Below are 18,900 nucleotides of genomic sequence, written 5' to 3' on the forward strand. Positions count from 1 at the left end.
TTTAGCTGTGGAAGAAGAGTCTGACTCAGGCCTCACAGGAGGGTAAGATTAACACATACATGCGTGTTGTGGAGGTGATGTTAGCCAACAGGCTTTCTAGATGATCAGGAGTATTGGCCCTAGATAACCAAACAAGAAGGATCATCGCCATGTGAGGTACTCTGTTATTGAAATCTACGTAGAAATTTAGAGGAAGAATTAATTTGGCTCCTCTTGGTGCCTCCCAAAGAAAAGAGAACAGAACAACAATAAAAGCACCTGCTGGCTCAGGAGATGAGAATATGGGGGTTGACGCCTTAGCTGACGCTTCGATTCAGGAAATGAAAAGGCATATGGGTGCTCAGCCATGGGCCAACAGCCAGAAAGGTAATACATTCCCTTTAGTGTCATGGAAAGGCAAGTGCACGGAGTTAGAAGACCCCTCCTAGTAGTCTCTGAGAGTGAAGAATGGGTATTAACTAGGACTGACACTTATTCTATTCTTGACTTCCCTGTCCTGTAAAAGAAACAACCTGAAAAAGTAGAATTCATGAGTGGGAACAACGAATTCTTGGTCACTTTGGATCCTGTGGGTATATTGATGCTGGCCAGGTACATATTTTAATGCTACCTACGAAAAATGATTGGCAACATGGTTCAATGTTACGCTGACCAACTGTGCTCATTACCCTCGGAGCAGTGTTGTCCTGTGAAATTTGAATGAACAGTTGAAACATCTGTTATGCAAAATGTTTTCTTTCTCTTCTACTTTTGTGGACAGGTTTTCATGGTTGGGAGAAGATCTTGTTTTCAATTATATTTCCCCAACAGGAGTAACCCTCCTGATATCATGCCCTCCTGGTAACAGCAGGAAAGATAAGAACAGAGAGACAAATGACGGGTCATTGCCAGCCATGGTTTTCTCTCTCAGGTGCATTGGTGTTCCTTATCTGTAGATTCTTCTCCAGAAGAATAATTGGGGGTTTTGAGAAGATTACAAGGAAGTATGTTTTTGGTTTTTTTTTTTAAATATATTTTTTAATGTTAATTCATTTATTTTTGAAGGAGAGAGTGTGAGTGGGGGAGGGACAGAGAGAGACACACAGAATCTGAAGCAGGTTCTAGGCTCTGGGTTGTCAACACAGAGCCCGATGTGAGGCTTGAACCCATGAACCATGAGATCATAACCTGAGCTGAAGTCAGTTGCTTAGCTGAGTCACCCAGGCACCCCTAGTTGTTGTTGTTATTTTTAATTTATTTTTTTATTTTGAGACAGAGAGCGTGCATGCATGCATGAGCGGGGGAGGGGCAGAGAGAGAGGGTGAGAGAGAATCCGAAGCAGGTTCTGCACTGTCAGCACAGAGCTAAAGGCAGGGATTGATCCCATGAAATGTGAGATCATAACCTGAGCCAAAATCAAGAGTTGGGCCCTTAACCAACTGAGCCACCCAGGCACCCTTATGTCATTATTTATGAGGTCAAAATTGAGTTCTAAAAAACAGAGAATTCCTAAGACAATGTAACTTCCACAGGGAATATTCCCTATCTTCTTCTCATGTCATGATTGTTCTGTGGACAAAGTGGTTTCTGATTCTCAAAATGTCAAGTTTTCCAATACTGATAATTCCCTCACATAACCCACTACTGACTTCTTGGACAACTGGTAGACCGAAGAGGACAATGTGTGTCAGGCTCTGGGAATCAACATTTGTAGGTTGTGATAAAGGTCTGAATGTTTTAAAATAAAAGCTAAAAGGCTATCTCGGAGAGACTCCACATCTTAACCCATCTTAATACCTTCTCTGGAGGACGTAGAGGCTAGAGGGTGCCTGTGTTGCATAATTATTTTCTTACACAACAGGGGAATTCAGTTTTGTTGAAGCAAAAACCTAGCATAAATGAGAGAAATGCCCAGCTACCTCACCACATAGTACCCCCCAAAGAGCCCAGTATACTGCTTCCTAGGGAAAGATCTGTGCTACACCGATGCCTTACAGAGGTATCATCCTATGGCCCTGGTGGAACAGAATGATTTTCATGGGCCAAGTCACTACACATATGGCAAATCCTCTCCATTTGATAGAAAATAAGTTTGGCCCCAGGCCAATTTCTGGGGCTTATCCAAATTCTCTTTTTTGAGCTTCAGTTTTGAAATTTTGTCCAATAGGGGATACATCTTAGGAACAGATTATTCCTTTAAAGAAAGTTTACTGTGCTGAGAGTAATTCACTGAGAAGGCCAAACCCCTTTCTGAAACATTTCTCATTTTGGAGAAAACACTAATATTATTACCTTGCCACAGATTTAACGTTGCAAGTTCCAAACTACAAAGAATTCTTCTAGACCAGTTTTAAAAGATCTCAGTTACTTAATTATTTCCAATTAGCATTAGACCTTATCCATCAATATAATAGAAAACTGGCCAAGATGTTTGCCTCGTAGCTATTTAGGGAACCAATATAAGCATCCCAGGGAATAATCTTGAGACAAGTATGAATCCTAGGAGTGCTCACATTGGTTAGCTAATGTGTGATTTTCCCTTTTACAGTCTCTTTCAATATTTGTAGAAAGATAATTAGTTTAGAATTCTTGTACTGATTTAAGACATTTCATCTAAGAGGGAGGCTGAGTTCAAGAATTAGTTTCTCTATATTTTCACTATCCTTGTTATAGAAGAAGATTGTCCTAATAATTGTGTTTAGCAATTGTGGAATTAGTGCAAAGAACAAAAAGAATACAAACTTTACACTCAGAAATCTCTGGTCAGGTTCTATAAAAGGGAACAGTGACATCATGTCTGTTGTCTTATCATTGAACTGTAAGTGAGGAGCTCTAAATACTAAGATCAAGGCAACTGGAAGGCTGTGAATTGGGGTGTTTCACGAGAGAATGGTGATGATCTAACACAGGTAAGTACAATGTCTTCAAGATGTTTTGTTCAAGAATACAAAAACAAAGCAAGAACTCAAAAACTGAGTATACAATTGGATGTGTAGCAGCTCAGTACCAAGGACAGGAGCAAAGACAGAATATCGGTATATAACTGCTCCTGACTGCCATTACAACCTGCTGAACATTTGGAGGAAACTGTAGGTAACCAAGAGGATTACTTTCAAACCAAATGTATAGGCTTGCAGTTTTATCAGTGTAGGAAAGGAAAAAATTCTTTCTCTACCCTTCAAGTTCTTCTGGTGGACTTAGAATGCAATCTACATGAGACATATTTGTAGGAGAAAAAAAGCTCCAAAGTTTTACTACATGCCTATGGAGGCCCAAGAATGAAATTGAGACCTAAAGAAATGATCAAGGCAGGAAATTTTTATACTTTTAGACAGACAATAAATCAGTGAGGAATTGACAGGACAAAGACAACTTAACTTTGGGAGCTTCAATTAGTAAGGAACTCTAAACAGAATTTGAGCTGGGGCAGTAAATTAGTAAAAAGTAACAAATGTCGTTTATACAGCCTCTTGGATCTAAATTTTCTATCTCTGGTGAAAAGGATATCTCTGTCTCTCCTGCTGTGAAAGGGTGTCTTTCACACGGGAGATTTCTTTCCTGATTTCAGGGGAGACAGAGGAGGGGCTGAGTGTCCTTCTTGTGCAGGCTGTCTCGTAAGTAACTTTTATTTAAAATAGTATGTTGGAAAAAATAAAATGATAAAATAAAATTAAAATAAAATAAAATAAAATAATAAAATAAAATAAAATAAAATAGAATAAAATAAAATAGTATGTCCGGGCACCTGGGTGCTCAGTTGGTGAAGCGTCCGACTTCGGCCCGGATCATAATCTCACAGTGCGGGGGTTCGAGCCCTATGTCAGGCTCTGTGCCAACAGCTCAGAGCCTGGAGCCCGCTTCAGATCCTGTGTCTCCCTCTCTCTGTGCTGCTCCCCTGCTTGCACTCTGTTGGTCTGTCTCTCTCAAAAATAAAATAAAAACATAAAAAAATTAAAATGATACGTGAAAGTGGCAGTCTATTTAGCCTCTATATCTGCTATGAGGTGGTACACAGTAGATAAAGTCACTGATGAGGTGATACACACTAGATAAAGACGCTTATCATGTTGATAAGGAAAAAAGACATTAGTAGAACAATTGTTTTTGCCTTAGCTGGAAAGCGACAGTCTTAAGAACTTAACGATCTTTATCTATCAGCCAGATTAATGGGAACTGTAGGGTTCAGAACTAACTAATCACTTCAAGATATCCACTCTGGCATGCAGACTATTTCAAGCTGAAAACAAACAAGGTCCAAACCACTCAGGAAGAAACTTTGACCTTCCCCTTAACTGCCTAAAAGAATTTAGACAGAGGATCTTCTCCAGGAAGAGAGTTATCACCATAGATGACTACAGTGTAAGATGAGCTAAGGGTGGTAGACAGAGAGAAATTTAGCAAAGTCTGTTTGTTTAAGTTCCTCTAAAACCTATAGATCTTTCCACTTTCCAAACTACTTCTGTCCTTTAGGCCCCTGAATAGTCTGAATAACTCTAACCCTGTTAGGTCTTATTAGGCCAAGATACTCTCTGTAAATGGGTTATCACCATTTTCTATGGCTCAGGTGGATTATCTGCAGATATCCCAGGATGTGTATCAGAACAAGGGGTATATTTCTGTATTGGATCTCCCAGCTCTAGATTCTAGATTGCTTATTGCAATTTTGTCTGATCTACTAGAAATGTCCTTATTATATTATGAATTAGAAGAAACACTGATGCGGACTATTGAACCCTTAAAAGTTACCACGGATCCTAAAAACCGACCAACCAACCACAAAATGTGATTCCTTCAGTAACCCCAAACAAGAAGCCACATCTGGTTTAGAATGAATTGTGCAGGATCTAAAACAAAGAAGGTTGAACGTATCTTAGAGAAGCCTGTTTAATAGTGGACAGGGGTCCACTAGCAAAGACACTTCGTGGAATAAGCTATGCTTGTTCAGGATCTCAGAGCTGTGAATAAGATGATCTCTTGCATTTTAACAAATGATTTCCAATCAGAAAATTGTTCTTTTCTTCCACTACTTCAGATTCTGTTCATTTCATGGTAGTAGAGCTCCATTCTACTTCCATCATAATTCCTGGATGTGAAAAGTTTGCTGTCACTTAGGAAAAGCAACAATCCACTTACACAGCCATACCTCAGGTTGTGTTACCCGCACATGGCTCTCAGGTTGTAAATCAAGATGAATGGATAAAGAAGATGTGAGATAATATATAATATATAATATATAATTATACTTATATAAGTATTATATTATATATAAAGTATATAATAATATATTAATATTATATATAATATAATATAGTATATATAATATAATAATATTATAATATAAAGCATATAATACTTATTATATTATATATCATACTTATATACTTATTTATATATAATACTTCTATATTTTTATATATATACTTCTATATTTTTATATATACTTACTTATTTTATATATACTTACTCAGCGATCAAAAAGAATGAAATCTTGCCATTTGCAACAACGTGGGTAGACCTAGAGTGGATTATGCTAAGTGAAATAAGTCAGAGAAAGACAAATACCATGATTTCACTTATACTTGGAACTTAAGAAACAAAACAGATGGGGGCGCCTGGGTGGCTCAGTCGGTTGAGCGTCCGACTTCAGCTCAGGTCATGATCTTGCGGTCTGTGAGTGTGAGCCCCGCGTCAGGTCCTGTGCTGACAGCTCAGGCCTGGAGCCTGCTTCAGATTCTGTGTCTCTCTCTCTCTCTCTGCCCCTCCTCTGCTCATGCTCTGTCTCTCTCTCTGTCCAAAGTAAATAAACATTAAAAAAAATTAAAAAAAAAAAAGAAACAAAATAGATGAACATAGGGGAAGGGAAGGAAAAATAAAATAAGATAAAAACAGAGAGCGAGGCAAACCATAAGAGACTCTTAAATAGAACAAACTGAGGGCTGGTGGAGGGGAGGTGGATGAGGGGATGGGCTAAATGGGTGATGAGCATTAAGGAGGGCGCTTGTTGGGATGAGCACTGGGTGTTATATGTAAGATATGAATCACTAAATTCTACTCTTGAAACCAGCACTACACTATATATATTAACTAACTTGAATTTAAATACAATCTTGGAAAAAAAAAAAGACTTGAACCATCATTTGAAGTAAATCCTACTCTTTCCCAATATATGGATGATAGAATCCTTTGCTTATCCTCTAGAAAACTGTCACTAAAAGACTCTCTTTATCGCCCTCAAAAAATTGCCTTAAAATCTTACCCTGATTCCACTATACAACTTTTCTAATATTAGACTTATTTTGGGTGTAGCATCTCTAAGACAATCAGATATCAACAGACCATTAAAGGGTCATCTACTTTTTCTCAACCAACTTCCAAGAAACAACATGGGATTGTTCGGATGGTGGTAAGATATGGTCATCCTTAGGTCCCGCATTTCTTCTCTGAAGTAGCCTCCACTATTCCCTGACCAGAATTGAGGTGTTCAGTCCTTTACTCTAGGATTCCACTCCTGATGCTACCTCTCTGCCTAAAGGAATAGACTTTCCTTCCTAAGCCACCACTTTGGGGCTTCGGCAATACTGTAATGGTGAATAAAAACATTTAGAACTTTCCCTGTTGCCAAATGGAAATAGACCTCTCTCTTCCCCGCTCCCATCTCCTTTTTAAACCATTTCTTTGAGAAACCTAGTATTTGTGAATCCTTCTTCTGTCCCTTTGGTATGTATGTAAATGTTTTTTTAAAGGCTAAATAGACCTCTTGCCCAAATTACAACGCAGGAATATTTTTCTTACGGGCTTTAGAGCCATCTCTTTGAAATGTAAACAATAAGAAAGATAGTATCACCATTCCCTTGCCACTATGAGTGTTTGGCTTAGTGCCTTGCTCCAAACTGTAACCATCTGCCTGTCATAGAGATACCGGATTCTTGTTATGCCTTCACACAAAGACAGTTAGCTAGTACAGATGGCTATTCCGATGGCTAGATAAATTTAGTATGAAATAGAAAAGAATGTATGTGCTACCAAGTCCTCTTCCAGGAGTTCAATGGTCTTTATTCCTGGGAACATGTCTCTAAAGGATTGTATCTGCTTAGCTGTATAAAAATCCCTTCGGTGGATCAACTATGACTTGCTGGGGAAATATGATGAAAAATAAAGTCTGCTCCCAACCCAGAAAATCTTTCCACAGAGGAGAAAGAGAAAAAAAACCCATTTCATTAGTGAATAAACATCAAGCCAGAATGTGATGTGACGAACAAGGTTCTACTGAGTTCCTGTCGATTATATCAGTCACGTCACATTTACCTGACAATGTAGACCCTTCAACAATTTTTACATTTTCCCCAGTAATGTTTCTCAGATGTATGACACAAAGACATCCACGTATGACCATTGTGCAGTCTATCGGGAAGCAGCTTTGCAACCTAGTGAGAGCTGCCTCTTGGAGATGGGGTCCTACCCTCCACAGAAACCAGGAGTGAAGGGCACTGTCTTGATGACGATTTTTCAAAGAGATGGTTCCCAGGTGCTTAAGAAAGACATTCCTGGGTCTTAAAACTGTCAAGAGACGTATTTGCCTTTTCAAGACGATGCTGGCAGGCCGGATCTGGAGACCTAGAGGGGGTCCCGCAGGACCAGCCAAGAGGGTTCTTGGCTTCAAGAAGGATGGAAATCAAGTGTGAGCCAGGAGGAGGTGACAGAGCTCAGTGAAGATTTAGACAGAAGAGATACAGATGGACCATCCGGGAGACTCAAAGGAAAGGAGCATGAGCCTCGTCTTTGATCAAGGTCTGGGGGATTTATGGAGGATGGAGGTCTGGTGTATGTGTCCTCTCAGGTATCCAGGAACCTGTTAGAACACAGATGAGGGCCCAGGTGTCATTTCTTGGAGCTAGGGGGCCTTGGCATCGAGATGTCTAATGTCAGTGGTCTGGAATACACATACGATGGCTTTGTGTCCCGTCATTCTCTCATCTGGTCCTTCCTTAGATGTAATTTATTCTAGAGAAATCATTAACTCCTTGCCCCTTTCGAGGAGGACATACTTCTTCGCGTTCTGAGGCATGTGTAGAGTGAGGTCAGGGTGCAGGTCCTAGCGAGAATAGAAGCAGGAAAAGGAGCAAAGAGATTTTTATAGAGTCTTTCAGTTTTCCTGTCTCAAAAAGATGTACATACATTTCCATAAGACAGAGGAGGAACTTACTAGTTTTCTAAGGTAAATATCCCAAGGGGGCGGGGGGGGGGAGTCTTTTCCCTTATTGTCGCCAAGGCAAATTAATCCTTCTATTTCTAACTTGTATTTGCTCTTACAGATGCACTAGGTACACTGGCATATATGCTTGTTCAAAGTCAAACTGGAAAATGGTAAAGGGGGTGGGAGGTCCAGGCTTCCAGTTCTGGCCTGAATAAGTCACGGGAGTGAAAGGCCCAGCACAGAGAACACAGTCCGTGGTGCTGTAATCACCTGCGGTGACAGGTGTTAGCTACACTTGTGGTGAGCACAGCCTAACATTGTAGGGGCCAAGGGCAGACCACCCCCAAATGTACCGCAATGGCATATGGATTGTATTGAATGAAAGCTACTTGGGAAACAGTCACTGTCAGGATACTCAGACCCTTCTCTGTCCCTCTGAAAGCAGGAAACAAATCTCCTGTATGGAAAGGTACCCTTCCCGTACTAAGAAGAAAAAAAGACACCCTAGGCCTCCTGGGTGGCTCAGTTGGTTAAGTGTCCAACTTCGGCTCAGGTCATGATCTCACGGTTTCTGAGCTTGAGCCCCACTTTGGGCTCTATGCTGACAGTACGTGGGATTCTCTCTCTCTCCCTCTGTCTCTCTCTCTCTGCCCTTCACTCACTTGCACCCTCCCTCTCTCAACAATACATTTAAAATTTTTTTTTAAAGTAAAAGAGGGTTAGAAAAAAAAGAAAAGAAAAAAGACACTCTATCATCCGAGAAAGGGACTTTCACATTGAGAAAGGTGTAGAAATAAACCACGTTACTTTTTTTCCTAACCTTCTACCTCAGCCCAAATTCCACTTAGAATTCCTTACTCATGAAAGCTCCTATGTATCTATTTTCCTTCTCCTGTAAATTCCTCCCAAATGGATCGCCCTTTTGTTTAAATATCTAAAAACTGCCTGCCTTGGTCATTTCTTCGGGCCTCAATTTCATCATCGGACCCCTGTGCACACATAATAAAACTGTTTTTTTTCCTCCTCTTGTTAATCTGTCTCATGTAAATTGAATTCTTAGTCCAGCTGGAAGAACTTGAAAGGCAGAGGAAGATTCCTCTCCCCCACTGCAATGTGCAGACATGTCTTATCAGTATATTATACACCTAAGGTATGGTAACATTTTGTGTCAATTTGACATCATTTTTTTTTTATGGGCAAAATTTGTGGATATTGTAGGCTTGGCAATACAACTATAAATAAATTCAGTGGCACTAAAAAGAAAAGTAAAACTTGGGCTCCTGGGTGGCTCAGTCAGTTAAACATCTGACTCTTGCCTTCGGTTCAGTGCATGATCTCATGATTCTTGAGTTCGAGTCCCACGTCGGGCTCTGTGCTGACACTGCAGAGCCTGCTTGAGATTCTCTCTCTTTCCGGCTCTCTCTCCCTCTCTCTCTCTCTAAGAATAAATAAATAAACTTAAAAAAAAGTAAAGTTGTTTCCTGTATTTTCTGCTGTGGAGAACAAAGGCAAAAGGAAATATAGATAAAGCTAAATTTCCTTATAACTTGCAGCTCATTGACAAATACTTGAGACAGGGGAGTTTGACATTCCTCCAGGAACTCCCTGCTGTCTTAATGGTAATACCTTGCTAGAGGCAAAAACAACCTTAACTTGACAACAATCCTGGAAGTCTTCTTTAACATACGAAAATCCTTTTGGAAACTTCCTTTGTCTCTACTCCTCCCAAATTAAAAGTGTGTAATCAATCACTCCTCCCAACCCCAGTGAAGCTCTTTCTGCCCATGGGAGCTATCTCTGTGCTTTAATAAAACCGCCCTTTTCGCACCAAAAAAAATCTTAAGAATTCTTTCTTGACCATTCCCTCATGCACCCCACATCAAACCACATCATTTCCCACATTTTGTGGAGAGGATTCTGAGTTGGCAGGATTTAAAATTTCCTTTCACTATCAAACCTGCTCTCTTTATCCAGACATTTGTCTCAGGACACACACATTCAGCTTTATTGGAAACCGCTAGTCAGTTTTCCGAAGAGGTGGTGCAATTTTAGGATTAAAAGGCAAGAAGGAGGAAGGGGTGAATGGACAGGATAAGGATTGGCTGTTGGGATTGATGTGAGGTCACTGAGAACAGTGGTCAGGAAGGAACTCTGGCTATGTCTCCGGTGCAAAAAGTGTTTTAGTATGCCCTGGGACAGGACCCTTGGGCAGAAAGAGCTGCATTATGATTGTGAGGTGCGACTGATGATATATTTTTAAGCAGGGGTGGGTAGAGATGATGGAAGTCTCTAAAGGGATTTCCTTATGTTAAAGAAGCCTTCCAGGATCCTGGGGTTCTGGCTGTTGTCAGATAAGGTTGCTTTTAGTCTCTAGCAAAGTATTAACATTAAGAAAGCTGTGAGTTCCTTGAGGAATGTTACATTGTGCATGTCTCAGGTATTAGTAGGTTGCCCGTTGTAAGGAAATTTCATTTTACCTCCATTTCTCTGGACTCAGTTCTCCTCATCAGGACAGCTCCCCACCCATCTTTGTGGGATTCGGGAAAAACAGACCAAGGCAGATTGATAGGGAGCACTAGGTGTACGAAATTAGTTGAAGATCCCATTACCTGCTTATTGTTAGTGACCCTGCTTAAAGCCTGATGTCTGAAAGAATAGGAGGTGATAGGTTTACTATCTGTAGCCTTCTGCCTCCATGACCTCCTGAGAAGAGTTTTATTTACTCAGAAATTGCTCAGTTAAAATCACTTCCACTCAAAAACTGTATGTATAGCAGAAACCAGGGCCAAAGGGATAGGAAATCCCCAGAGAATAGTGTGTAAGAATTAGGACACTTTCTAGAAAGATCAGCAGAAGGGCAGATCATTATTGACATGGATTATTAACATCACAATAAGGAGACAGATTACTAATTCTAGATATGACTGAGTAGAAAGGAACGTTTGGGGGTGGATGATTGATCCCTAAGTGGAAGCACATTTTGAGCTCCAGATATTGTGACTTAACCTGTCACAGTGGGTAAAGACCCGGATCCAACAGAGTTGCCCTCAGAGGAGAGTTCTTATGCATCAGTATTGATGAGGGAGCATAAGGCAGGCAGAGGGCAAAGTACAAGCTAGCGTACCCCACCGCCCCAGATGGGATATGTGTGATATCTCTCGGACAGTCCCGACTACCCCAAAACAGGAAAGGACAAAAAACCAAGTGGTTAACTGATAAAAGTCTCCAACAGTTTACAAGAAAAAGGCAATCCCATCAATAGCCTAAGGCCCAGGAACCCCCTGCTATCTTAATGTTAATGCTTTGCTAGAGGGAAAAACAACCTTAGCTTGACAATAGATAGGCCTCCAGTAAGTCTTTAGCATATGAAACTCTCTTTGGAAACTTCCCTTTTGACTTTACCACTTCTGGCCCCAGAGTATATAATGAGCCACTCTTCACAAGCCCAGTGCAGCTCTTTCTGCCCACGGGTCCTGTCCCTGTGCTTGAATAAAATCACCTTTTTGCACCAAAGACGTCTTTAAGAGTGCTTTCTTGTCTTTCAGCTCCAAACCCCATGAACCCCTCATCACCCAAAAACCTCATCAGGTATAGTGTAAGCCCTGATGTTTTTGTTTTTGTTTTTGTTTTTGGTAATGCACGCGCCTGCCAACTTAAGCTTTGATTTGGAGAGAGGCGTTCTTTCAAACAGGGATCCACTTCCCAGATAACCATCTAGAATAAACACACTGCCAGCCATCTGGTAAAGAGTCATAACACCTCTGGCACTGACCCCTTTATTTTAGAGATCTTTGGCGATTTCCCTAACTGATACCTTGGGCCGCTTGTTTTTTCTCTTCCCATGCTTGAAATTCCTACTCTTGTGTTTTAAATTCACCGGCAAAGAGTGAGTCCCCCAGACCCTAGGCCCCCACCCTGTCCCCAATAAGAGCAGGACCCCAGGCCCCTGCTCTCTCTTTTCCCCCCACCCTTGACTTCACAATGTGACTATGGTGTGCTGTGTAATTTCCTGGTCTTGTAACAAATCTTTATTTTTTCAGAGTTTCCTGATGATGGCTTCCGAAGGGTGTCTTGCAATCATAATAACCACAAAAGTTGGTCCATCCCTAACATTGGTTTGGAAAGGGGAGACATCTGTGGGAAGCTCACAGGGGCCCAGCTGAGTGTCTCCAGACATTTCTAGCCAATTGCAATACTATTAGATGGGCTGAGACCATACAAACCCCTGGAACTTCGTGGCGATAACAAGATTCACACCATGTAGGAGGGATTTGTCAGTATGAGGCCCAGAACAAAACACCTTTTCCAAGAGAGTAGGATTCTTGTGGGACTGCTGCGTAGGTTATAGCCTAAAACCAAAACTGTGGCCTAAAGGCACCTTATCATATTGAAAAGGACCTGCTAGCCTAAATACGGACAGTAGAGAGAGCACTTTCTTAGGGGAGTGGTTATGGCTGGAAGTCCGCCTACAAGGACCTCAGAGCTGTAGGGGAATTCGAGAGTTATTCTAATACATAAGCATCACCATCATGGGGCTTTTGCTATTATTCAGGAAATACTGTTGGATATTGGTTATGGAAGGTGATGCCTTCGAGAATCAGTGTGTCAGCCTGTAGAAGGACAGGCTAACAGGAGAAAGAAGGAATTTGGGAGACAGATACCATCTGCATAAATGCTCACAGGCACACATGTCATGGATAACTTGGAGATACTTCTTCCTCGTGGTGCATCTGGCTAGAATCGGGCAGAACACCACCGCTTTCATTTTGTGAAGTGGGTTACAAGAGGTTACCATGGACTACAAGTCCAGAAAAAATCGACTTGTGATAAAAATTTCCCGTACAACCCAAAGTTTAATATGGAAAGTGTCTTGTGGAGTTGAAAATGTTATGTAATAAAATCAACTTCATTGCTCATATAAAATAACATAAAATAGAATTAACTAAAACAGAGGCTGATGAAGCTTTGGGGTGATGGTGAGTGGTCTGGAGCCAACGGCCAAGAAAGAATTCTTGAAGAAGTCTTTGGTGCCACAAGGTGATTTTGTTAAAGCAAAGGGACAGGACCCATGGGCAGGAAGAGCTGCACTGGGGTCCTGATGGGTAACTCATTATATATCCTCAGGGAGGGGGTCAGGGATAGAGTAAGTCTCCAAAGAATTTTGGAAGTGAGGCTTCCAGGACACTGAGGGGTTAGCTGTTGCTAAGAAAACACCACTTATCACTGTTTAATAAAATCTCAGTCATGAGACCCCTCAGATGCATCTCGGGGGGGGGGAGGGGGGGGTCGGGCATAAGTTTGGAGCATGATTGCCAGAGTATATCCTGGGGCAGTTGAGATAAAGGAAGTAGACTTACAGGATCCTCGAGGTTGGGACAATGCTAAGCCTAGGTTCTCTTTTGTCCCCAGCAAAGCGTCATCCTTGAGGCAGCTGAGGTCCTGGAGGGAGGTCACTCTGTCGTCTTGAGGACTTGGCAATGGGCTATAGGCAGTAGGGAATTTAATTTGTCATTTACCTTAGTTTCCCACATCACCACGGCAAGCATTTAAACCCCTTTCCTTTGTTCTTGGGTAGCCAGGAGTGTCCGAGGAATATCAGACATATTCCACCTGGTCGGGGCTGGGGGGGGTGGGGAGGGTAGGCCAGCCTGTATTTGGCCCTCAGCTGGCCCCAAGCTCCCTCATCAGAGGTTTCAGCAAAGCCTTTATTTATGAAAACTCATCATTTGCATGCAGCTTCTACTACATCAAGCCAGGATAGTGTGTGATGTGGGAAACAGAGGCAGAAAGAAATGGCAGATAAAATTCAATTTCCTTATAACCTGCAGCCCGTTGACAAATACTTGAAGCAGGCAGAGCATAACATTCCTCCAGGAACTCCCCACCGTCTTAATGTTGATGCTTTGCTAGGGGGAAAAACAACCTGAGCTGGACAGTAGCTGGGCCTCCAGGATCCTGTGTCTTTAGCATATGAAAATCACTTTGGAAACTTCCTCTTGACTTTACCTCCCCCAACTCCAGTCTCTTCTCATGGTTCGATCCTGGGGCAGCTCTTTCTGCCCGCGGGTCCTGTCCCCGTGCTTTGATAAAATCACCTTTTTTGCACCAAAGATATCTCAACAATTCTTTCTCGGCTGACAGCTCTGAAACCCCACCACTCCAACACCCCATCGGTGTGGGTCCCAGTCGTTGAGGATCTGGGCAAACACAGACTTCTGCCTAGTCCCGAAGAGGAGCACAGCAGTGGGGAGGAGCTGGTGTTGAGAACACGTGTGCCCTTTGATACAGTCTTTATGTGTGAGAAGTGGAGCTCGATTATTATCTTAGCTGAAGCACATCACAGATACTCATCTGGGAAGGTTGAGATAAGTCACAGGAAACAAATGGCCAACCCGGGATCCCGAGCAGAGTCGTCTTCACGCATCACACATCAGAGCAGGTCACTGTCTTTGAACGCTGTGAATTCGAGACCACGCCGCAGAAGGCACAACCACCCATTTGTGTGTGCTGAGGAGATGCATAGGTAGGAAGAAATCTTTTCTCATCTTTAGCCCATGCTTTGTCTCCGAGAAGGTGTCTAGGTGGGAGGCATACAAGTGTCCGGACTATGGGGCATTCCGTAAGTTGAGCTAGAGAAAATTTGTGAATGGAAAAATCTTGCTTGAAATCTTGCTGTGAGCGGGCAGTTGCTTTTGCTTCTGGAATATGAGCGGAAGGTAAATATCTGGCTTTGAGTCTTACAAGGTTTAGAGTCTCTGCTTTAGGATCAATAACTGTGTGCACATTGCCAAGGAGAGGCAGCTGGAACGCAGTCTAGATTATTCTGAGCTGACTGCTTGGGTAGGTATGGGAACCAGGATAGAAGGAAAACTCTGGGTTATGCCAGAGACACCAAATCCCCTGTCCCTGGATTTTGCTGAGGAACAAGGAAGATATTTAAAAGTGAAATGCTGAGGGGGCGCCTGGGTGGCTCAGTCGATTGAGTGGCTGACTTTGGCTCAGGTCATCAATCTTGCAGTTTGTGGGTTTGAGCCCCGCGTGGAGATGGCCGCTGTCAGGGCGGGACCTGCTTTGGATCCTCTGTCCTCCCCCCCACCCCCGCCCATTCCTCCCCCACTTGCTTTCTCTCTCTCTCAAAAATAAATAAACCTTTGAAAAAAGTGAATCCAGGCTGAGAAGTGTTTTCTTTCCTGCTGTCAACAGCAACACAGGGACATTTGAGGCAGAGACAGCCCGGGACTACACGATAAACCTTCCTGAGAGTGAGAGTATAACCCAACCACACTGGCCAGGTACCTGGGTTTTGCCCTCGCAGCAGCAGAGTCTGCTGCTCTTCCTGAAGGGGCAGCCCCAGGTCTTAGGGGTGAGTGGGCCTGAGATCAGAGTGCAGGCTGTGGGGAGGGGCAGGCTTCCTGACACAAGACTGGGGTTTCCTCGCAATACCCCCCTTCTCTAGATCATCGACGGTGGTCGTGAGCTGAACAGAACCATCCTGAACGGCACAGACCTTACAGATTCAGGAAGTGGAAAGAAATGGTGGAAAGCTGTCCACCACTGGAATTAAAAAAAAAAAAATTTCTACTTAGGTAGTAATTATATGAACAAATACTTTCAGACTAACGTCAGTGTCCTGCATTGGGCAAGGAAAAAGATTCGCTCTGTAGACTGTCACCTTCCTGGGACCTTCTCAGGCTTGGGGTCTCAGCAGTGGGAAAGAGGTTAACAGGCACTGATCTGAGAGAGAATCTTCCTCCTGAGAAGCTGTCCCTCATAGGATGTCTCTTACCTTCCAGGTGGCTCAGATCCTGATTGGGCTGATAATACTGTGCCTGGGTGTGACAATCAGTCCTTTCCCCCTATATGACTATGATTCTCAATTTTGCCTTACCACTGAAATACGCTATCACCTATGGGGACCCTTCTCTGTGAGTATTAGTGATGGTTCCAGTGTTTCAAATTTTTCAAGGGTCTTCAACACCTTCATCCTTGTCTCTCAAAATCCCATGCACTGCTGTTTAGGTCCTAATCTTGGGCTGACTGGGTAGATAACACTGGCAGGGGAGTGGGGGAAATCAGGTGGATGGGACAAGCTCTGAGTGGGTTTTCTCTCTCTGGTCAGTTCTTCATATCTGGAGCGCTGTCCATTGCTGCTGGAAGGAAAGTAACCAAGGGTTTGGTAAGTGTTTCCTTGCGGAGGCTCGGATGGGTCTAGTGAAGTAAGGAGCTGTTCAGCTACAAGGCTAGGGCACCTACAACTTGCTGGTTCTCTAGAGAAGGACCCTAGAAGTGGTTCCAGGGGGGTCCCTAGAAGTGCTTCCTTCATGGCACTTAGGCAAGAATGATGGGCTCAGCTCTGTGCTCTGTGAGGTTCCACGTGCCCACGTGCTTGCTATATGAGAGCGCCTGAGGGAGTCAAAACCACGACTTTACCAGACGTTTCTTTTTAAACTGGGGAAGATCTCCAAGTAAACTCCCTGACTCAGCTCAGATGAGCTGAATGTCCCCGACTGGCACATCTAACCTGGGAAGAACACGAGAAAGGTTCGCAACAACTCTTCTCTCTTATTCTTCTTCAGATCCAAGGAAGCCTGGGAATGAATACAGTCAGTGCCACCGTAGCAGGCATTGGCATAATTGTGATAATTTTTGAAGAAATAATCATGTATGACACAGTGATATGGAAGTCTTCCTATGCAGTTGCATTTATAGTAAGTATATCCGGTCCCAGTCACGGAAACCTGTTAACTGGTTTTGTTTGAATTTTTCTCTTAATTCTCACCATGGAATTGGCAGCCGTTGCTTACTTAGATTCTGGACACTCTCCTGAAGGCTAAGGGACCTAGCCTTTTGCGTCTTGCTGGGAGTACTGAGCAAAAAAAAGTTAGCTTTTTAGTACCATTCGTGTCTGAAGGCCCCGATGTGTGGTTGGTGAGTGGAAAATTCTGCAAGAACTCAGTTTTCCCTGGGGCACTTTTCTCTTGATTTGAAAAGCCATCCGAAGAGAAAAAAGAAAAACTGGTGTTCCCGGTGCTCCATGAACAACCACCTGATATGACTGGGGAGGGTGTGTTGGTATTTGAATTGCATGGTGCAACCAGAGTGAGGGAGAAGTTCAGAGGGTTAACTGTAGGGTGTCGTGTGTCATAAGGAACAACGGCAGACGGACCAAAGGAGACGTGTAAGGCCCAAAAGTCAACACTGGTCATGAAAGGTGGGTAGCAATCAGGCAAACAAACCACCAGAAATCAGTATGGACACGCCCAGACTTACCTGCCATTCTAGACCCTGTGAGTAAGAGTAGAATTCCAACGATCCATTTTCAAGTTGTTTGAATTGGGAGAAAATTCAGGAATCCCTCCTAAGGAAAGGGGTTCCTAGTGCCAGATGTGAAATTTTGCCAACAATTTTCTCTCTTACAATACCTGCTTTTCTGTCTTCTATAGCCTGTGGGGGTTTTCCATGTGTTTTCCAGGGCATGCTAACTGGACTGCTGCTCTTGTCTCTGGCGGAAGGCTGCATTGCTCTGGCTCTCTCCATATTTGTGTGCAGGGCAGCCTGTTCCGTCAACAAGGTGAGTGTTCTGGGTCTTTATGGGGTCTCTCTCTCTCCTTCTCTCTCTACTCTGCTTCGTTCTCTGTGTGTGTCCTCTATTCTTTTTGTGGGGAAGATTAGGAAGAGGGAAAGTGCTGTTCCATGTATAAAGTCTTTATCTTCTTTGAAGGAAGTGACACAGGGGGAGACACAGGGAAATAGCCAACCACACTCAGCCAAAGAACTATCCCTAGACACTGAAGAGTCCTCTTTTTCTCAAATGAAGGTCACTTCTGGCATTGTTGAAGAGGTGTAGGGAAAGGAAGGTTAAGGCAAGAATGGGAACCTAGACCTGCAAAGTATCAGGATTCAGAAGGAAGGTGCTCAGTGACCATATGGTTTCTAAAGCAAGTGAGATGGTTTCTTTCTCCCTATTGTCGACTACAAGAATCTAATGTTCTGATTTTTCCACAGGTGGTGGTTTTCTTACCAAATAATGACAACAGCCCCTCTCCTGACCATTTGTATGATGAGGTCGCATTTCAATAGATCCCTGTGGTGTGGCATTTCCAGTCAGTTTGACCTATCGAATCTCCCTCAGTTGGCTGTTTACCACATGGGACTAAGACTGAGAGTACAACACAGGATAATAAAGACTGCTTTTATTTGCTGATGAGGATTATTCTTTTGATTCCCCACCGTACGATCTACCAGCTTTTCAAGGAATCAGGAAACAGTGTCATTTTAAGGTCTCCAAATCTGTGTAAATGGAAATAAGTTGCTTGATTCAGATTTTCTTGTATCAGTCCATGTCGTGCCGAATCTTTCACCAGAGGAAAGAAGTCCATGTTGGTTACTTCTTATTCCAACAGCTCCATGTGTCCCTAGTTTTTTTTTAGATTCTGCCCCTCTGGATGAAGATCCAGGACATTTCTACTGCCAATGAATTCTTAGCTAGCGTCAAACAGAATATAACCTATATTTTTCTTCCTATGTTCCTTGATGACACTCTCAGACAAGGGCAGTGTGGTATTCAGAAAAATCAGTCCTCAAAGCTCTTTAGATCCTGATTCCCAGAACCATTAAATATGTTACATGGCAAACGGGAGTCAAACATTGCAAAAAGAATTAAGAAGATTACTAATCCTGGATTGTCTTTCTGGCCCAATAGTATCACACAGGTTCTTAAAAGTAGA

The 18,900-nt window shown here is 42.8% G+C and overlaps 1 protein-coding gene across 1 annotated transcript; it reads left to right on the top strand.

Annotated features, from left to right (window-relative positions):
* Positions 1-281: 281 nt before the first annotated feature.
* LOC124506092 (membrane-spanning 4-domains subfamily A member 12-like) lies at positions 282-18,375 on the top strand. Its single transcript, XM_047072083.1, has 8 exons — positions 282-366; positions 14,285-14,696; positions 15,377-15,536; positions 15,967-16,098; positions 16,293-16,349; positions 16,750-16,881; positions 17,646-17,744; positions 18,179-18,375. The coding sequence occupies exons 1-8, from the start codon at positions 282-284 to the stop codon at positions 18,251-18,253; spliced, it is 1,152 nt and encodes a 383-aa protein (XP_046928039.1). The 3' UTR covers positions 18,254-18,375.
* The last annotated feature ends 525 nt before the right edge of the window (positions 18,376-18,900 follow it).

This window comes from Lynx rufus, unplaced genomic scaffold (assembly GCF_022079265.1).
Source record: "Lynx rufus isolate CCGP_SWC_20201006 ecotype Redwood Valley unplaced genomic scaffold, mLynRuf1.p SCAF_9, whole genome shotgun sequence".
NCBI lineage: Eukaryota > Metazoa > Chordata > Mammalia > Carnivora > Felidae > Lynx > Lynx rufus.